We start from the raw sequence: 21,310 nt of genomic DNA, 5'->3' as shown, positions 1-21,310 counted from the left end.
TGGATTTCAAGTAAGGTGACATGGTGCTGGTCAAGCTCCAACTAGCTCAACTTCGGTTCTTTCGCAAAGTGCATAAAAGATTGGTTCGCAAGTATGAAGGTCCATTCCCTATCATTGGAAAGGTAGGAAATGTATCCTACCAGCTGCAACTTTTCGTATGGTTCAAGGTGCATCCTGTATTCCACGAAAGTTGCCTCAAGCCGTACCATGCCAACTAGGTAGATCCCATGAAGAACATGTCAAGCCGTCCAACCCTTACTTCTACCTCTTTGGAGAGATGGGTCGACATCATTCTGACGGATAGAGTTCAAGTTTTACCCAGCAGTGCAGAAGAAATCCAATACTTGGTGAAGTGGAGAGGACTTCCTGAGTCAGAAGCCAGCTGGGAGCCGGAAGATTTGCTACGGCATGAGGAGGATCGAGTCGAAGCATACAGAAGGAGCACATCGACGAGGACGTCGATCTGATCAAGTGGGGGAGTCTGTCAGGGCTTTTTTTCTTGCATTTTTGTTTGGTAATGGCCTCTGACACAGTCTTATACATACCTTGTAACTAGATGGCATGAACAACTGCCGCCACATCATTTTTTCTTGTTTTGGATGGATTTTGGGGTGTTTTCATCATGTCGGGACTTTCGAAAGCGAGCCATGAAAATGCAATGCTGCTCGATCATTTGGAACCCCCGGGGTGGGATTTGGATGGATGCTCTGCTTGTATAGTGTTAGGAGAGTGGGCGAGAACAATCCAGTGGGCCGATTTTCTTACAGATTCTTGTGGTGTCCATTGTTGCCTCTCCTACCTCCTGAGCCCCTAATTGTAGTCTGAGTAGCAGTTGTATAGACTTGTATTCTTTTGATTTCATTAATGAAAATACTGTTCTTACAGTACCATATCTGAGTATGTTGTCGTGCCTTTTTCTTGTATTTTTCTGTGCATCTTGTTGGGTGCATTTTGGCTGGCTCTTTTGTGTAGGTGACATCGGGTGCTGCACGGGTTTGCTCATCCAAGAGGTGAAGTCCGTGACAGAACGGCATATTTGAAATGCTTTGACGCTTATCAAGAATGTGGCATTCATTCCCCATGATAGATTGTGCAAGGTCGTGAAACAGATCATGCATTCTGCATGTCTATTTCGTGATCATCATGGGCGAACTTTGAATTTTCTTCGACTCTTGGAAGAAGGACCTTGACAATAGCTCGTTGAAAATCTCATGGCCTTTCAATTCCATGCCCTCCGCCGGATCAAATGGAATAAATCCATTAGCCAGCCACAATTGGATCAGCATCTCCTCGTCTATTTCATAGTCCTTCGGGAATATGGCGCAATAAGCAAAGCATTGTTTCACATGACCGGGCAGGTGATTATAGCTCAACCTCAATGAAGGGAGGATCTTTTCATCACGTAGTTTTCAAATTTCACTTTCCATCACGGACCTCTATTCCCTCTCTTCCGTCTTCCCATACATTAAGCACCCTAGCATCTCCGCCACTAGGGGTAAGCCTCCGCACTTTTTGACAATAGCCTTTTCGATGTATCACGCCCCCGATCCAAAATATAAATTAAGATAAAATTTAGAGAATGTGAACAGCCACCGCATACCTATAAAGTACCTTATCTATAGGCATGTAAGGCATTCAACCTGACAAAATTTTAATATAATATAAAAGATACCAAACTCATTGCACAGGCAGCGATAGAGCAGAACAACTACTATCTATTTCACAGATCAATTTAACTTCAAGTTTACAGAATTTATAGTATAACAATCAATATATACTTAATACGCCAGGAACTAATCACCTTTTACAGACCGGCCTCATCTTTTATATACAAACCCCAAAATACCTTAGGTCAGGACCCAAAACTAGTCCAAAAATCTGAAAATAATAGATGAAGGCTTATAAGCTTTACGGCTCAGTAAGTAACAAATACATTTATAAACTAAATGTAAATCATGATGTTATGCAATTCAAATACATCACATAGGATGTGCTATCAATCTGATCAAGATCAAAATCATGTAATTAAAGATATTCAAGATGCAGTCTCATATCAGCTTTTTAATGATGTAGAAATCAGTAAGTAGTACAAAAAATCAATATATATATTCACTTTCATTATACTATACTTAAACATGGGTATCTAATTCTTTTTGTTCTCAACTCTTACTGTGGTGTCACGTTGCCCTCGTAACAAAGGATCTCAAAAGGTCCACGCTTGCCCCCATGGTGGGGATCTTAAATCCACGTTTGCCCCCATGGTGGGGATCTCAAATCCATGTTTATACCTCTTGATGGGTATCTCAAGTCTGGACATCAACACAATTGGACTGAGAGTCAAGTGATACATAACATTAACTATAATTCATATTTTTTTTTCCAATACATCTTTTATACAGTTTTGATATAATTTGATACAACTCTGATACAGTTATGATGCACGCATTTCAATAGGTAATAATCATAATTTATTAAATTTGATCTGATCATAACATGCCAAATCATTCGGTTCAACTTATAAGTCTCAATTCATGAATCAATGATTCATGATATATAAATTTTTCATGATTCATATCATTCAGGCATAATTAGAACAAAAATCAATTATAGTGATTCACATCAGATCAAAGAGATGATACACAGCAATTTCACGCATAATTGGATCTGATTGAATCTACAATAGTCTGTATCATTCCAAATAAATAAAATGATCTTTACTTAATTCAGATTGATCATGATAAAATGTAATCGATTAAGATGATTTTCATATGAATCAAGATAAAATTAAGTGTCACATATGATAATTCATATCATGTCAAAGAGATGATATGCCACAATTTCATTCATTATCAGATCTAATTTTATCTACAATGATTTGCACTGACTTAACTGAATAAAATGATTCTCATTTTATTCAGATAATCATGTTAACATGTCAGTGATATTTGTAATAATTTGTATCATATCAAAAGGTAAATGTTACTTACAATCATTTATATCATATCAAAATGTAAATGTTACTTACCCAAAATTGTCGACAGCCGAACAATTAATCTGGATTTCTTGAAACCTAGCAAACCACAACCATAACTAAGTTAACAAGCCATAACAAAATTTCATGTCTCTTACTTCTCAAAATCCCTAAAACTTTGGAGAAAAAAAAGAGAAAAGCCTAAATGCATATATCATTTTTTTCTGATACATACATACATACATATATATATATATATATATATATATATATATTATATATATATATATATATATATATATATATATCATTTTTTTTTGATAAAGGATACATATAAGACAGTGAGAAGCTGAGCACCCATGAATGTGAAAAATAATGGATGGATTCTCTTATCATAGAATTTTAGGAGGTTATAGACCAAAGCACACTATTCAGTATATACACATCTATTGGAGAGAAACTTCTAAAGGTTACTTTAATCCTTTTGAAAAAGCCTAAATGCGATATGAATCCTTTTGAAAAAGCCTAAATGTGATATGATTTAGCCCTTGTACGGTAATATGAATGAATTTTATGCTATTTATCAGCATATACATGTCAAAATGGCAAATAATAGCTGCCACAATAGTTATTATTTAATTTTCAAAAATGATTTCAGTCAAAAAATTTTATTTTACAATAGTTTTGGAGAGAATACCGGGACTCATTCCCATCCACAAAATAGATATTCAACCTACCCCCTAGTCAAAAATGAATTAGTCGTGGGTATAAAGTTAGATACCTTGAAAATTTTGGAATGGGTATGAACTTAGGATTTTTAATAATTAATTGTCTGATTTATTTATAGTACATATAATATAAGTTTTATTTTTTGTGCTTCAATTTCTAAATTGAAATTTTGTTATAATTTAATGAGATATAGTAAAAACTATCAATATATTTTGATCTTTATATTTGGTTTCAAATTAAATGTATCTTTTCTTTTTCTAATCAATCTTTGCTATATGGTCAACAATCAAGCCGGGCCCAAGATTTGTTGATTTTTTTGATATTTTTATTAATCAAATCTGGAAATGACCCAATAAGCTTGGTATAGAACAAAATTTAGACCCAAACCCTAATTTGTCCGGATTTGGACTTTATTAAAATCCCGATCCCAGACCTGACGGCAGCACCCCCTGGTCGCAAGCGGATTTCACCTCTTAACCTGATTACATGTTTTAACGGTTATTATTATTCAAGCCCGTGCCTCATTCGGTCTCATTGAAATCTTGGCCGGATCTTATTCGGAATAGAAGTGCGTCAACGGACACTTATCTGGGTATAACTTTGTTTGAAATGGACCAAACGGTAGCAATGGTTGGAGGAATAAGACAGGAATAAAGAGAGAATAAGCGTGGGAACCCCATCGCCCCAGAAAAAGGAAAAACACGAAGAGAGAATAAGCGCGCGCGGGGAGAGAGATGGAGGCCGGCGACATGGACGAGGCGATTAGGAAGCAATTCCCACTCTCCTTTGGCAAGCCGTCTAAGGCCCAGCCCCAGTCTTCCGCCGTCCACTCCTTCACCCGGCGGACCTCCGCCGCCTCCGTAAACCCTAGCCCTAGCTCCCTCCCGGCGCCGGGGAACCTTGGCACAGGAGATGCCGCTGGTCGACGGCACGGTGGGGGAGAGGAGGAGGATGACGGCGTGATGATTGGGCCTCCCCCGCCGCCCCCGGCAGTCGCTCAGGCGGAGCCTGAGGCGGATGATGGGCTGATGATTGGGCCTCCACGGCCGCCGCCGGCTTCGGAACAGGGAGATTCGGACGATGGTTCGGACTCTGGAATGGATGACTCGCCGGATGATTTGCCTCGGATTCCTCTAAGTAATGAGATCGTGCTCAAAGGGCATTCGAAGGTACTTGGATTCTCTGTTTCTGTGGAGTAACACATTTTCATCTTCCAAAATCTCTTTCTTGATAAGAATTATTTAGTGGAATCGTTGCAAAATCTTTCCAAAATCTCTATCTTGATAAGAACTATATGTAGTCCTGCGTCTATTAAGGAATAATTTTGTTTCCTGCTGTGTCCAGATCTTCGTACGTAAGAAAGTTAACTTCTTGTTTGGTACTTCTTGATACTCCAATTTTATGAAAAAATAAATCTTTTGGGTTGTAACCTACTGTCTGAATTTGCTTCTCATTTTAACCAGGCATACAATAAGCTGATAGCTCTCTACTTTGATACTCTTGATTCAAGAAGAACTTGTTCTAATCAATTTTCTTGATGGTCGTCTACATGCACTAAAATTATAAATTTTCCTGTTTGATTATATTATATGATATCATGCATGTTTTGATCATCAACTGTTCTTAAATCTTAGTAACATCATAAAATTTCTGAAACAACTAGTATCTTAATCTCTGCAAATCTTGTCACTCTTTTTAATTTACAAATGGCCTTTTTGTGTTCCACTTCTTTCAACTACAGGTTGTTTCAGCTCTTGCTGTTGACCATTCTGGATCAAGAGTCCTTTCTGGTAGCTATGATTATACTGTCCGTATGTATGACTTTCAAGGGATGAACTCGAAATTGCAGTCTTTCAGACAGTTGGAACCATTTGAGGGACACCAAGTACGAAGTTTAAGCTGGAGTCCAACATCAGACAGATTTTTATGCGTCACAGGTTCAGCACAGGCTAAGGTGTTTTTCCTTTTCGTAAATTTCATGGAAGCATTATAATATGACTTCTATCATGGTACCTTTTTATGTTACCACTAACAAGCAACTGTATTACATTTCAGATTTTTGACCGAGATGGGCTTACCTTGGGCGAGTTCATAAAGGGGGACATGTATATACGTGACCTGAAAAATACAAAGGGGCATATATCTGGATTGACTGGTGGAGAGTGGAACCCTAAATCAAAAGAGACTATCCTAACTTCTTCAGAAGATGGTTCATTGCGGATATGGGATGTAGTTGACTTCAAAAGTCAAAAACAGGTTTATCTCATTAATCAGTCAACAAGCTTGAACCTAAGATCTTAAAGTTTTAAATGTTTTCAATAGCAGTTTTAAAGAAAAAATTATTTACTAATTTTTTCCATGCATTCAGATGTAAATAGCTATAAAGTTTTTTGTAGAACAATGCAATTCAGTCAGTTTCTGGTGCAGCTTCCACCAGCATTAGAAGATATCTTAAAGTTACACTGGCTATTTAAAGATGGAATATTGTATTAAACAAATTGGAATATAATATCATTTTTTTTTATTACTATGTGAATGATGTTGCGATCAAGGAGTTCTAATAAGTTGTTTCGTTGTAGGTTATCAAGCCTAAACTAGCAAGGCCAGCAAGAATTCCAGTTACAGCATGTGCTTGGGATCGCGAAGGCAAGTGCATTGTTGCTGGCATTGGGGATTGTACCATACAGGTACAAGCATGATTCTTCAGTTCTCCTTAAGTGATTTTATGTACTTAATATCAAGCCTGCTCTTTGTGTTTTGACCAACATGTTTTTGAATGGCATGGTCTTTATGTTGATTCACAAATTGTCCACTAATAGAGTTGCTTCATATTTTACAGTTATGGAGCATCAAACCTGGATGGGGGAGCAGACCAGATATACATGTGGAGAAAGCACATGCTGATGATATTACTGGACTTAAGTTTTCTACAGATGGGCAGATTCTTCTGTCAAGAAGCACTGATTTTACACTTAAGGTAATATTTTATCAGTCATTCATATTGTACCACCATTCTTGTGTTTTGGAGTGTTCATTCTTCATTTTGTAACTTTTTGTCTCTTCCAAATATTTCAATTTGCAATTATTGTAAGGTATCATGTTTTTAAATTTTTGCATAGGTTTGGGACTTGCGGCAAATGAAAAGTCCTGTTAAAGTTTTTGAAGACCTTCCAAATCATTATGCTCAGACAAATCCTGCATTTAGTCCCGATGAGCAACTAATATTTACTGGAACCTCTGTTGAAAAGGAAGGCACAAGTGGAGGTCTACTCTGCTTCTTTGACCGAAGGAAACTTGAGCTTGTATCAAGGGTGGGGATTTCTCCTAAATATAGTGTTATATGCTGTGCTTGGCACCCAAAGATTAATCAGGTTACCTCCTAACTTTCTTGTGATTATGACGTTTATTACTTCACATAATATGCATGTATAGATACCCATAAATTTTGAACACTTCTTCTTTTTGTGTTAGATTTTTTAAAAAAATTATTTAAGGTTAATGGATTATTTTTTTTTTGGTATCCTTCATATGCTTTAGCAAGGAGACTGTACTTTATTCATATGCATGTATCTAGGATTTTGCTATCCATGTCTTTTCCTACCTGTCCTGCATGCAACAGTATGAGAGATTTTTTTCCTGGATGGAATAATGGAGACAGTATGTCATGCTAAATATCTGTTGCTTCTGAAGGTCTTTGCAACAGTCGGTGACAAGAAAGAAGGAGGAACTCACATACTTTATGATCCATCTATCAGTCAGAGAGGAGCTCTTGTATGTGTTGGACGAGCTCCAAGGAAAAAGTCTGTTGATGATTTCGAGGCACAACCAGTTATTCACAACCCGCATGCATTGCCCTTATTTAGAGATCAGCCTAGCCGTAAACGTCAACGAGAAAGAGCATTGAAAGATCCCATTAAATCACACAAGCCAGAACTTCCTGTCACAGGTCCAGGCTTTGGTGGAAGAGTTGGTGCCACTAAAGGCAGCTTGTTGACCCAGTATCTTTTGAAGGTATATAGAAGTTGCCAAAAAGAATTTATGGTGAACTTTAGCTTTTGAATTTATTTTTCATAGATATGAAGTTAATATTCTATGTTTGAGTATTAACAATGTTCTGTTATAGCAAGGTGGTTTAATCAAGGAGACTTGGATGGAAGAAGATCCAAGGGAGGCAATACTTAAATATGCTGATGTTGCATCAAAAGACCCCAAGTATATTTCACCTGCATATGCAGAGACTCAGCCGGAACCTGTTTATGCAAAGTCTGATTCTGAAGAAGAGGAGAAATAATCAAGTAATGGTTTACCTTGTTATATCATCATTAAAGCCTATCACCTGGGCCATTTTTCATTTCTGATTTCTCCCTCCCTCTTCCTCTCTCTCTTTCTCGATCGATCAACATATATATATATATATATACATATATATATACGTATATATATACGTATATACATATATACGTATATATATACGTATATATATATATATATACGTATATACGTATATACGTATATACGTATATACGTATATATACGTATATACGTATATACGTATATATACGTATATACGTATCTATATACGTATATAGATACGTATATACGTATATAGATACGTATATACGTATATATATACGTATATACGTATATACGTATCTATATACGTATATACGTATCTATATACGTATATACGTATCTATATACGTATCTATATACGTATATACGTACGTATATACGTATCTATATACGTATCTATATACGTATATACGTATCTATATACGTATCTATATACGTATCTATATACGTATATACGTATATACGTATCTATATACGTATCTATATACGTATCTATATACGTATCTATATACGTATATACGTATCTATATACGTATATACGTATATATATACGTATCTATATACGTATATATATACGTATATACGTATCTATATACGTATATATATACGTATATACGTATCTATATACGTATATATATACGTATATACGTATCTATATACATATATACGTAGATACATATATATATATATATATATATACGTAGATACATATATATATACGTATATATATACGTAGATACGTATATACATATATATATACGTATATACATATATATATACGTATCTATATACGTATATATATACGTATATACGTATCTATATACGTATATATATACGTATATACGTATATACGTATATACGTATCTATATACGTATCTATATACGTATATATATACGTATATACGTAGATACATATATATATACGTATATATATACGTAGATACATATATACATATATATATACGTATATATATACGTAGATACATATATACATATATATATATACGTATATATATACGTAGATACATATATATATATATACGTATATATATATATATATATATATATATATATATATATATATATATATATATATATATATATATGTATACACACATACATACACATATATAATATGGGCAGACTTGGATAAGGTCGATCGGATTTGGGCTTAGATCCCGTCAGATCAAAACTGGATCATGAAGATTTTACATTGATGATCCAAACCATTATATGTGATCTACTATCTCAAAACTTCTTGCACATAAAAAATCATATGATTTGGAGACCTTTAGTCTATGTATCAAGTAATCAAAAAAATACATCTAATTTAATTTTATTTAGGCCGTTCAATTTTTGACCACTTCATGCATAGATTAGGGATCTCGAAATCATATGATTTTTTGTGTGCAAATAATTTTGAGGTAGTAGGTCATATCCAATGGTTTGGAACATCGATGTAGGATCCCCATTATAGGATTTTGATTTGACCGAATTTGGATCCAAATATGATCAATCTTATTGTATCCTGGCTCCTATTCTACTCGGCAATCTCTCGTCAAATGAACTTTAATCAGTTGGGTGCTGAAGGTACTATCGCATTTTATAGCAGCGCACTGAGTTGCTCATGCTAGAATATGTATCTATTGTTAAGAATGCATGCTATGGGTTCAGCACACGTGCAGAGTTGCTAAGATGTCAAAGATGTCATGCCAAGATGCTATCGAAATCCAGATAACAATTTGCAATGTCTATGGATGATGCTCTGTTTAGGAACCTCTTAGTTCCAAATGCATCATTAGGTCAAAGTCAGATGAAGTCGGTATTTTTGAAGATGCTTGGTTCATTTTAGATTTGTCCCCTAGGTGGTACTGTTGGCTAATGTGGCTCTTGAAGATGCTTTAAAGGTTAACAAATGTTTCATGGTGTTAGAGGAGAAGGTTTGAAAAACATTGCTGTTAAATATTGTTGATTCTCATGCAATTTGCTGGTATGGTCCAAGAATTGTTAAAGTACACCTTGCTTTAGATTTCAAATATGGGACTCTTCAGAGTTTTTCAAAATTGATGAGGCAAGGGATCTCAAAAAGCACTTCTAGACTGCAGAAATTTTATTTTCATGGCCTCAAATGAATTCTCAAATTATATCTTTCTTGTTGTTTGTTCAGATTCATCGATCATGATCATTACATCATTGTTGGTAACTGACCTCTATCAGATTTTTAACATTTCTCAAACATAACAAGGACCAAGGATTGATTCAGGAATAATATTGTCAACTATTGAAGAGGATTGTACTCATAAGGATGGAAATAACAGGAGTTGATAGAGGGTTTTGGGAATGTTAATGGAAGAAATTTACATTTGCCAGCTGTATAATGGCCCAACTTTACCGTTGTTGGCATTCCAAGGATTGCCCAATGGATTGGATTATGAGGTAATATTGGCCAAGTATGACTTTTGATGCTGAACCAAATTGAACCACAAGGCGGCCATCAAACAGCCATTATAATTTTACCGGATTGAAAGTCGGGGGGAAGAAAGGGTGGGGGGTAATTTGGGCCGTCACTCTTGGTATTAAAATATTAGAAAGCCATCCCTCTTTTAAGAACAGATTATAGTATATTGTACGTTGTGCCTGTGTTGTCCAAGACTATCAGAGTGGTATCCTGTGTAGCACTAGTACTGCTAATATAAAGGCATACATAATTACATACGTATATTATTACTCTTTAGATATACATGCATACATGTGTATTTATGATGGTCCTGGTAAGGGTTGCCTGGGCATGTTGAGGCCTGTTCATCACCGAAGCACCCAGGTAACCACTCAAAAATACATTGGCTTCTTCAGTTTCATCTAAGAAAATAGTCATTGATAATAGGTCCATTCTTCCTTTAGAAGAATTGATAACCATTATCTTTTCTTTTATTTTACTTTTGGAGGGGATCACATTATGATCAAATCCAACATGATGTTTTTGCTTCTGATAAGATCAGATGAAGCATTGTAACTAGCTTTTTGGACTCTGACGCCTCAGGAGTTCGTGGATTTTTGTCGCAAGAAATCCATGTGATTGTTTCTCCCTCTTGGCTTCTGTCTGTCACTGCCTTGAGCTTGATCTGTTGTCTTTTTATTGCTATTATTTTCATTTTTGCACAAGGCACCTTACCAATGTAATCAATAAAATTGTAGAAACTTTTTCAGGCTTGCTATTTGCATTCATGCATGAGGATCTGTCAAAAGCAATGATGTCTATTTTCTGGATTGGTCCCTCACATGACCCTTCAACGTGGCTCTTTGCAAGTCTTGTGGGCCTGATCGGTGCATGCCTGATGACCATGGTCCTAATGAGTGGATAAGTGTGACATTGGATGGTGACTTGTGATCTGGAAGCTCAATAATCACTATGCCAGTGTCAGTCCTAATAATTGTGCATAGAGATTGCCTGTTCTACAAATAACGCTCTCAATAACTATTGCTTTCCACTCTCAATAACCCTCTTCCTCCATTTTGTAATTTAAAACGAGTCATTTGCCAATTTTCTGTCCTTGAAATTCTAGTCTTCATCAAGTTAATGGCCATATGCATCCTATTCATTAATGAAAAATTTATCTTCTAGAATGTCATGTGAGTCCTGGATAGAACTGTAGATCATTTCATGGTAGGCCTTAAAAACTTTTGAGAACCGAATAGATTATATGCATTTTATTGTTTTAAAAATAAAAACAGGTCTCATATTTCTCTCTTTTCTTTTGTTCTTGTTGACTGCAGTCTCTGGAAAACAGCTGATTCCCCTGCTTTGCAGTCCTTCAGAAATGAGCACCTGCTGCCTGAGAAGAAGCATCAAGACAGTCAAGCTTTAGAAGAATTTTGGAAAAAAAAGGTGGCAATCTTGTTTCTTTTAACTTCTATTCCAGTGTGACCTGCTCTGATAGAAGAAAGCATGCGTGCAACTTTTAAATGGAAATGTGTGCATTGATCATGTACCTGGTACTGTTAGATGATTGTGACAGTTTCACAAGGTAGCAGTTGGATGCCTTCTGCAGTGTCAGTTGTGTGTGAACAATAATGTTTGATGCACACAAGCTATATGGCTGTTGGTCTTTGAATCCAGGGTTCACTTTTACTTTTTATTTTTTTAGGGGAACTGTTCAGATAAAATTTGTAAGATAAAGATACTGTGTCTTGATCATCCAGATCTCTAAGTTGTCTCATTGGATTGGTGGGGCTTTTTCTCTGTTTCAGATTTCTGATTCTTTGATGATAACTGTTGTGGCTGAAATTCGTTCTGGGCCGGAGGTGCTGGAGGGAGGTGACTGTCCGATGGATTATCAGTGGTCGGATCTACAAGAAAAGCCCCCGTCGGAATTGGTTTCGGTGAGATCCTCTGATGCTAAGTCAGATTTTTTACAGTAGGAGAGAAAGAACAAGAGTTTATAAGAGAGATAGAAAATGTACTTTTGGGATTTCTTGTGTATCTTTTTATAGGTGAGATTGGAGCCTTGGAAAGAAGAAAGGCCATAAAAGACCTCTTTACCCCTCACGATGCCTTTGAGAATCACGTCTAGCCCTTTGATTTTCTCAAGGTTGTGGATGGTGTCACTTCACAATATGTGAGGTCCATTTCTATTAATGTAGTGAGTTGATAACCTTGAGAATGATATGGTTTTGTTCATGATTATTCTCATATTTAAATGAGATGATGTGACTGGATCGTAGAGAAGTTTTTAAGAGTCATTATTATAAGCTGCTGCCTTTAATGGTCCGACTTGACAGCTATTTGAAAAATTCAACCGAATCAAGGATCGGGGAGAATAGGTTTTGGGAGCCAGTTATATTCTATTGGATAGCATGATTTGGTATAAGCTCAGTCGATGCACAGTCAGTTATTTGGAAGGATATGGTTCATTATAGAGCGTTATAATTCGATGGGACTATGAGGAGGTTAATTTTTTTGGTGGTATTTTGACATAATCATTAGAATGACATATGATTAGGAGTAAGAATCGGCCAAAGATTCTTGAAGAAGAAGCTTGAGTTGTGATATATCTTAGATCGATGCTTGAAGTTTGAGAGCCATCTTTGAGCTGAAGGTTGACTTAGCTGAGGCACGGATTTGCCGTCCGAACTTAAGTCAGCGGTCAAAATCAGGATTGGCTCTAGAAGTTATGTATTGAGGTGTCTAGAAGATAAGTAATAATATTTCTACATGTCACCTGTCATGACTCTCCTTCTCTTCCATGTCTTCATCATAACTGAGGTATTACCCCCCAACATAAGGGATATTGCTGTAAGGATCTTTGGTCGATCCTTGCTCCTAATCATATGTCACTCTAATGACTATGTTAAAATACCACCGAAAAAGTTAATCCCCTCGTGGTCCCATCGAATCATAGCGTTCTACGATGAATCATGTCCCTTCGAATAGCCGATTGTGCATCGATTGAGTTTATGTCAAATCACGCCATCCGATGGGATATAATAAGCTCCTGAAGCTTATTCTCTCCAATCCTTGATTTGGTTGAAGTCTCCAAGCAGCTGTCAAGTTGAACTATTAAAGGTAGCAACTTATCGTGATGACTTCTAAAGATCTCTTTACGGTCCGATCACATCATCCCATTTAAATACGAGAATAGTCATGAACAAAGTCACGTCATTCTCAAGGTTGTCAACTCACTACATTAATATGGATGGCTCCCACGTACTGTAAAGTGATACCATCCACCAACTCTGAGAAAATCAAAGGGCCATGTGTGATTCTCAAAAGCATCATGAGGGGTAAAGAGATCTTTTATGACCTTTCTCTTCTCAAGCTCTAATCTCATCTATAAAAAAGGACATAGGGGACCCCAAAAGATATACCTTCAATCTCTCCTGTAAATTTTTGCTTTTTCCTTTCTGCTGCGAAAAATCTAACTTAAGAGTCAGAGGGTTGGCTCCGATAGAAACTTTTCTTGCAGGTCTGACTACCGTCTACCCACCAGATGTCGTCTCACTCTAGCACTTCCGATTCAGGATGGATTTCAGCAGGCTCGATAGAAACTTTTCTTGCAGGTCTGACTACCGTCTACCCACCAGATGTCGTCTCACTCTAGCACTTCCGATTCAGGATGGATTTCAGCAGCAACAATAACTATTCTAGATGTCTTGATGCAGGACATTAATTTTTCCGTGCTTCTTACACCTCTTCAAGTTCCGTTTCCTTTTGGTTTTAATTCTTGTTACAGCTTGGCAAGGTATATCTGACCATCTTTGAAGGCTACAGATTGAGACGGACTTGAGGATATAACCATTTTGCACTTGTCATACATGGCTTGGAGAACTGTCGTGTGGTGTAGGAGCTGGTCAAGCCGAGCAGAGCAACAAGCCAAGTGTCACTCGCTATTTTTTACTGGTTTGGATCCTTTTTAGATGAAGCAACATCAAATTATCATTTTAAAGAATGAGAATGTATTCTATGTAGGATTGAATGCACTGAGTTAATCTTGCTCTCCTCATATGATTTATATGTTTGCTTGCTTTCACAATGGCAGTAAAATGGTTGAGATATAGCCAAAATGGCTCCTGATTTCTCAACCTGAAGCCTGAGTAGGGCTTCCACATTCTACCAATCATTACACTAAAATTGGTTAGAATCAGCCATAAATCAGCTGAACTGGAGTTATTTTCAAACAGCTTGTCTCTAGGATCTAAAAAGAACTTGGGATCACCCAAATCTTTTATTTATTTATTTAAAAAAAATAATCTAGCTATGTTTTGATAGTTAAAATGTATTTCATACAAATTATAATAAATTATAATAATTAAACATAAAAATTTCATATACAAAATAGCAATTAAAATGCTATAAATTACATATAATCATTTAAATATTTATTTTTTGCGCTTAACCAAGCTTAGATCTAGCTCGGCTAGCTTGCTAATCGAGCTCAAGCTGAAATCAGAGCTGAACCCAAGTTGGATTACAACTCACGGACAGCTCTAACTCATGTCCAAGACTAGTCATGAAGCTCTAACATATATCTCGCCCAGGTTATCTGCAACCATTTCGTTTTTCTTTATCATAAATTAGATGGAAATGCTACCATCTAAGATTGGAGCCAGAATCTCTCCACCCAGCACACCTGACAATGTTTCTGAAGCAACGCAATCGTGGATTGTCAAGATTCAATGTTGTATCTACTTTAATGTAATAAATCTTTTAAGTTTTAGGTGGCCAATGTCTTTAACATCTACGTTATTAAAAATGAACTCCTAACCGGACGTCCAAATGTTGATCATCACACTATATGTTTGCATCTTCTCTCACATGCAACGTGCCAAGTATCAGTTTAATGTACGAGTAACTTCCTCGTTATCATCATTTTTCCCCTCTTGATTTCTCCCATCCGACCACCTGATCGACATGGGAAACAATGGCAACAAGGCTGCAAGCGCACCAGTCCATGCAACAGCGTACCGGTTGTGGAATCAACTCCAAGAGTCCATAAAATCTGAAAACATCCTAATCCAGTGAATAACGATAACCAAAAAAAAAAAAAAACTCAACATAGAACACAAGTAAATAGAATTCTGACCAATCCTGATTAAAAAAAGGATGACTTAATGTAGAATCAGAAGGTCAGATGTATGCAATCCTACCTTGTCTCGAATCTGTAACCTTCAAGCCTCAGTAGAACAATCTTACCATTGCACAAGGCTCACCTTCTTCTGACCCAACACTAGTAAATTAGAACTAAATGAGGCAATTCAAGTTTTGATTCCCATGGAAAATAATCACACATGGACTGGAGACCGTCAAACCACAAATGATCCAGTAAACTGCTTTTCAATTCAAGTTAGATCATCTAGTATGCTATGCTTGTGTAAGAACCCAATCTTAGTACATGTAAGGTCACATGATAAGAACACAAAATTCATTTAATAAGAACTTCCTAAACAATGAAAAAATTGTTTCACTGATATTCATCATAAATGTCTGCACTTCATTGCCTCCATTTTTATGTGCACATGGAAAAAATTTTTACATTCAACATGACAAAACTTTCATAAGGTTGCAACACATTGCTTCGACAGGCAGCCCATTGGATTCAGGCTGAAGGGTCCAAATTATCAGCTGCAGCAACGAAAAAGAGGAGCTAAAAAGCCCCTAAAAATAATTTTTGGGTTGCAAAAACTGATGTTTTACTTCTTGCAATCGTGAAAGGAAACGACCATGTCACCAAGCCCTTGATCTTCTCTTACCTTTCTTCATCTCCTTCAAATTGTGTGTGACAGGTACATGAGATATCCACCCCAAAGGAACCAATGCAGCTATAAACTGTAGTATGATTCCTAAAGGCAAGCTTGAGTAGTCCCCAGAAGAAACCCCAATCAAAGAAGCCAGTGCAACACCAAAGATACCACTTAGTATGGATGATAAGCACAGAGCTGAAGCAAAGAACGCAAAGAGTGAACCTTCACACCCAGATGGGCATAAACTTGAAAAGAGAACAGTGAAGGGAAGGATCTTAAACTGAGCAAAAGCCTCTGCCAATGCAGATAAACACAGCACGTAAACTTCGTTTGAAATCCCCAACTTAAGATTGATTTGTTTCACTAGAAACAAGTCTGATGAAAGTGAAAGAGCATAAAGTATCTGCACTCCAAATATCAGTCTCCTCATCGGGATTCTTTTCAAGAAATGGTTATAGAACATGGTTGCAGAAAGAACTATCAGCTGCCCGATAACTTTAGACAAACCAATGACCGAAGGGTCGAGCTTCAGACATTGTGTCTGGAAACAAAACATGGATCCTGAAAGAAGAGGAACAACTGCGACAGAAGCTACAATCCACAAAAGAGGATACAAGATTCTTTCCTCATTAATTGCTGTAATCAGGTCAGAGAATTGTTTGCTAAGATTTTCAGCTAGTGAATTCTGAACAAGATGATGTTTTGAGTATTGAAGGAAATGAAGGGATGTCTCCTTTGTGGTTAGGGAAAGAGCAAGGTGGATGGCCAGTAGGAAAGAAAAAGTGAAAAACATGACCTTTGGCTCTTGCGTTTTAAGGAGGACAAATGCACCAGACAAGTTGCCCAAGAGTGCTCCTGCTGCTAAAGCCACGAATGCATAGGACTGGAGCTCACCTGCTTTCTGTGTTCTACTGAACTCAGCAATGAGAGCATCACTCACAACTTCTGTGAAGGATGCTCCAAGGTTGCTAAGTAAAATGCATGCCATTAATGTGGGAAATGTTTCACCAGTAACTGGGATTACTGCAAGTGTCCCCCAAGATAGTAGCTGTAAAAGGGCTGCAACCAATTATCAGTTAGCTGAAAGCATCAAACAGTTAAAAATACCAATCATAAATTTTCATTCATCGCCAAGTTAGACATCACTAAGCTATTATTGCATTAACAAAGATTATATTATTTTCATACCACAGGAAAAATGGAAGAAAGTTTTTGATTCAAGGTGATTAGCACATATTCTAGAATATGCAACAACTGAAGAGGTCTGAGATATGACCCAGGGTCATAATAAATTAGAGTTATAAGAATACAATTTAAAGTACATAACTGATTGGAGTTATCATGAAACCAACACCCCACCCCCCACCCCCCTCGAAAGAAAGTACAAAGCTTGCAGGAAACAAATGTGAATTCATCATCATCATTCATGACCAACAACCATCTTTGTTGAGTCAGATTCCTAGAGTGTTTTAAATGATAGGGTTTTGAAGGTCTTCCATCACCTCAACAATTAGTCTTGCATAAAAATGTCATTAGCATTATTTATGGAATATGAGGAGATGACGAGAAATTTATGTACAACAAAAATTTAAACTTTGACATTGCATCCGCAGGAGGATGCTGACTTGAACTTTCTATTTCTGCTAGCTGAAGGTTAACACATGCACTCTACTGACACACTGCAAGAATTGAACCTGGCCCCCTACAGAGGGGTGGTTCTACAACTGAATCCAGCCTCTAATAACATCAATTATCAAATTAAACTGCTGAAATCAGCTATCAACAGTAAAAACAAATATTCAATATACAGAATCTTGCCTTCTCACAGTTGACAGGCGGTACATTCTGGTTTGTTTGATAGCATTTGAATTAACAATATACCTTAATCTCATAATACTTTGCTGGGCAATGAAAACCACAAACAAAAAAGCAGGGATCCTTTATCTTTTCGAAGTTGTCTTAACGTCATTTTTCTCATGAAAAAAATTAACAAAGCCAAACTACTTTGCCAAGCAACAAGCAGCAAATTTGGTATCGCAAGGTCCTCCACATCCCAAATATGACAGGATAATAGCTAGATTTGAAAGAAAAGTTCCTAACCCTATATGCACTCCATGCAAAAGCCAATCCTGTGGCATTATTTTGTGATTACTTAAAAAAATTAACAAAAGATGGAATCCAGAACAAGTTAAGACCAGAATACAATCTGATAGAATATATTGAAAAAGAACGTAAGGTTCATTGCTTTTTTGACAATGTCCATCTTTTATACGTTTCCGGTCCAATGCACAAGTTCATAACATATTCATCCACAGCTGACAAAAACCAAGAACTTCTTCATAAATAAACCGGCATAGTAATGGGGAAAAGAAGAAAGTGCAAAAGAAGGCTTTTCATGTTAAGAAGAGATTATAAAGTCATGTTCCATGAGCAAGTGTTAAAAAGAAGATGGTAAATTCACAGATTGGAACAAGAATAAACTATAAACAAGGTCATTTGAAGCAGGCCTTGTTATGGTTATAGATGTGGATTGTCTTCTTCTAAAGCACCCATGTAGGATACATAGGCAACAGAGAGAGAGAGACATACCAACAATCCATAAAGAACCTCAAAACTCTTATATGCATGTCATATTCTATCCATTTAAGCCAATGTAAAGCAAACCATATCCATTAATGAATACCAATACAACCCAAAGATACAATACCCCAGATGCAAAGCAAGGAATAAAGTAGCAAAGCGAGACAAAGCAAAAGAAAATAACCCAAGAAAACAAGCAAAACGATACCAACCTCCAATGGAGATGTAGGGGAGCCTGTGGGCACCCCCAATGCGCACAGCATCAGAGAGGACCCCAAGGAGGGGCTTGGCCACCATGGGGAGGTTGCCAGTGTTCTGGAACAACTGAAGCGTGGAAGGGCTGAAGCTAAGCCCATAGGCCAGGTGGAAGTTGAGGGCCAGCCAGGGGAAGCACCTGAACCCCTGCACCCAATACCCAAACCCACACAGAGCCCACATCTGCCGCCCCGCATGACCGCTGCCACCGCCACAGAGGCCAAACCCATCCCCCGCGGCCTTTCTAGGGGGTGAGGAAAGCTTGGGGGCACGCCTCTGGGTGGGGTTTAGGAGGGGTTTTACGATGTAAGCCTTCTTGGCATGGAGAGCCCTCTTGGTCTGGTCTTTCTCTAAGGAGTTGGAGATGAATAATAATGGTGGTGGTGAGGAATTGAGTTTTTGGGTGGTGACACAGAGGGCGGAGAAGGGTTGGGGCTTTGGGAAAGAACTCATGGGTTTATTAATGAGGCCTCTGAGATTGGCTGGTGATAAGGAAAGGAATTCAGAGAAGAAAAGAGGTGTCTTTATTTCTCTAAGCTAAGGGTTGGTTTGGAGGAATCCTTTTGAAGTCATTAGAGAGAGGCATGGGAGATTCCAAAGAACATGGGAGAGGGCTCCGGAAGAGCTAGGGGTTTGAAAGTTGGATTTGAAAGGGAAGTCAAACAGTTTGGAGGAGGCAAACACTTACGGTGTGACCTCTGATTTTGTATGAGAAAGGTAAATTTTTTTTAGATTGGGACTCCAGAGAGAGTGATGGGGAAGGAGAGTTCTGGAAGGAGGCATACGGGTCCCGGTACCCTGAACACCCGGTGGAGGACAAAAGGGGTTATTTGCTGATTGGCTCCACATGTTGACGTTGGCTCCGTACAAGATGCGGTGTCTTTCATGCGCGCAGGGAAAAGGCGATGGGGTTTGAAATTTTTTTTTTTTTACTTTTTGTAGCGGTGATAAAATCCTGATGCGCAAAAATATCAACAAAACTATCAACTCGATCCGATCGATCTCTTCGGCTTATAGCAATTTTTCTTTTTAAATCAATTTGATGCCTGTTTTAATAAAATCTTGGATAAAAAAAAATTAATTCAAATCGTTCATATTGATCTGACTTGATCCAATTATTCTATATATATATTATATATATACACTAAACACACAGATCCACCCCAATCTATAGGTGTTTATGCATAAATATTTAAATTTTTTATGATCCAATCCAACCTATAAGTGTATATGCATAAATATTTAAATTTTTTATTTTTTATATATTTAAACTCCATCAAATCTATTGAACATCAATTGTATATAAAATAAAATTTTTATGTTTAAACCTAGCACAATCCATTATATAGCTCAACTCATTGAATATTAACTCAACAAATCAAATTGAGTTAAATTGAATTTTTGGTTTCGTTTGAACTAATTTTTTTAATAGACCATTTCATCTTTAATTTTAAAAACTTGGTTTAAGCAATTTGATTCCAAAAATAATGATAAGAACCGTGCACATCCCTAATAAAATACGTCTAGAGTCTATAATTATACGACACTGGTCTAATATAGGTTGGGCTTGGCTTAAAAATCCTAAAGTGGTTTTAAGTTTGCTGGGTTACAGTGGAGCTTAAATCAACTCATCAAATCAAATTAAGTCCCACTTGATAAACAAATATATTTATATTTATATTTTACATAAATATTTATATTTTTATTTAACAATATTATAAGTTACTAGTAGAATATCACATTCTAATGTGCTATATTGAAACCATAAGCTTAGATCGATATGATTTTAGAACTTCTTACCATAATTTCTTTTATAGGATTTATTTCAGAAATTTCATATGTTTTTGGCATCGAGAAAAAATTGAAACACCCACTTTTCGCAGCATTTAACCCCAATTTTCTAACGAACATATGGAAACCATGTGGGGTAGGTTGGGTTGCAAATGATTCAAGAAACTCATTAGTAGCTTGAGATCAGCTTGTTACGGCTTGCCAGGAAAGCAAGCCAAGATCAAACAATTTTTAGAGCTTGTCTCGCAATCAAAGCAAGCTTGAACCCAAATTGGCTTGTAAAAGAAATAAGGGAGAGCTCTGCTTGGCTATATAAAAACTCGGCATCAAGCTTACAAGTCGACAAGGAAACAGCTCATATTAAGCTAGGCGCCTAGGCCCCATGAAGCTGAG

General features: G+C 36.9%; 2 protein-coding genes and 1 pseudogene across 5 annotated transcripts; 1 reads left to right on the top strand and 2 right to left on the bottom strand.

The window, feature by feature from the left end:
• Positions 1-761: 761 nt before the first annotated feature.
• Positions 762-11,396, bottom strand: LOC140852414 (putative disease resistance protein RGA3; annotated as a pseudogene).
• Positions 4,243-14,583, top strand: LOC105053662 (uncharacterized). 4 transcript variants are annotated; one of them, XR_012135303.1, is made up of 11 exons: positions 4,246-4,869; positions 5,442-5,654; positions 5,756-5,956; positions 6,280-6,387; positions 6,540-6,677; positions 6,820-7,071; positions 7,391-7,711; positions 7,824-7,995; positions 11,828-11,939; positions 12,302-12,433; positions 12,545-14,583. XR_012135303.1 is itself a non-coding variant. In XM_010934916.3 (9 exons), exons 1-8 carry the CDS (start codon positions 4,435-4,437, stop codon positions 7,989-7,991), a joined length of 1,836 nt encoding a protein of 611 aa, XP_010933218.1. In that variant the 5' UTR covers positions 4,246-4,434; the 3' UTR covers positions 7,992-7,995; positions 11,828-12,300. The 4 variants fall into 4 exon arrangements, 2 of the variants coding, with proteins under 2 accessions (XP_073101651.1, XP_010933218.1); XR_012135302.1 differs by having other exon boundaries at positions 12,302-14,583; XM_010934916.3 differs by lacking the exons at positions 12,302-12,433; positions 12,545-14,583 and having other exon boundaries at positions 11,828-12,300.
• Positions 14,584-15,909: 1,326 nt separating this feature from the next.
• On the bottom strand, positions 15,910-19,754 carry LOC105053661 (probable folate-biopterin transporter 9, chloroplastic). The gene is made up of 2 exons (XM_010934914.4): positions 19,084-19,754; positions 15,910-17,350 (listed from the first exon to the last, which is right to left on the bottom strand). The coding sequence occupies exons 1-2, from the start codon at positions 19,577-19,579 to the stop codon at positions 16,275-16,277; spliced, it is 1,572 nt and encodes a 523-aa protein (XP_010933216.1). The 5' UTR covers positions 19,580-19,754; the 3' UTR covers positions 15,910-16,274.
• Between the last annotated feature and the right edge of the window lie 1,556 nt (positions 19,755-21,310).

Source organism: Elaeis guineensis, chromosome 11 (assembly GCF_000442705.2).
Source record: "Elaeis guineensis isolate ETL-2024a chromosome 11, EG11, whole genome shotgun sequence".
Lineage (NCBI taxonomy): Eukaryota > Viridiplantae > Streptophyta > Magnoliopsida > Arecales > Arecaceae > Elaeis > Elaeis guineensis.
Note: the sequence above shows the minus strand (reverse complement) of the source record. Positions and strands in the feature narration are given on the sequence as shown.

Coding starts and splice junctions, on each gene's coding strand:
- LOC105053661 (XM_010934914.4), bottom strand. CDS start 19,579: ATGAGTTCTTTCCCAAAGCCCCAACCCTTCTCCGCCCTCTGTGTCACC. Junction 17,351..19,083: donor CCCCTACATCTCCATTGGAG/GTTGGTATCGTT, acceptor AATTGGTTGCAG/CCCTTTTACAGCTACTATCT.
- LOC105053662 (XM_010934916.3), top strand. CDS start 4,435: ATGGAGGCCGGCGACATGGACGAGGCGATTAGGAAGCAATTCCCACTC. Junction 5,655..5,755: donor CAGGTTCAGCACAGGCTAAG/GTGTTTTTCCTT, acceptor ATTACATTTCAG/ATTTTTGACCGAGATGGGCT. Junction 7,712..7,823: donor TGACCCAGTATCTTTTGAAG/GTATATAGAAGT, acceptor GTTCTGTTATAG/CAAGGTGGTTTAATCAAGGA.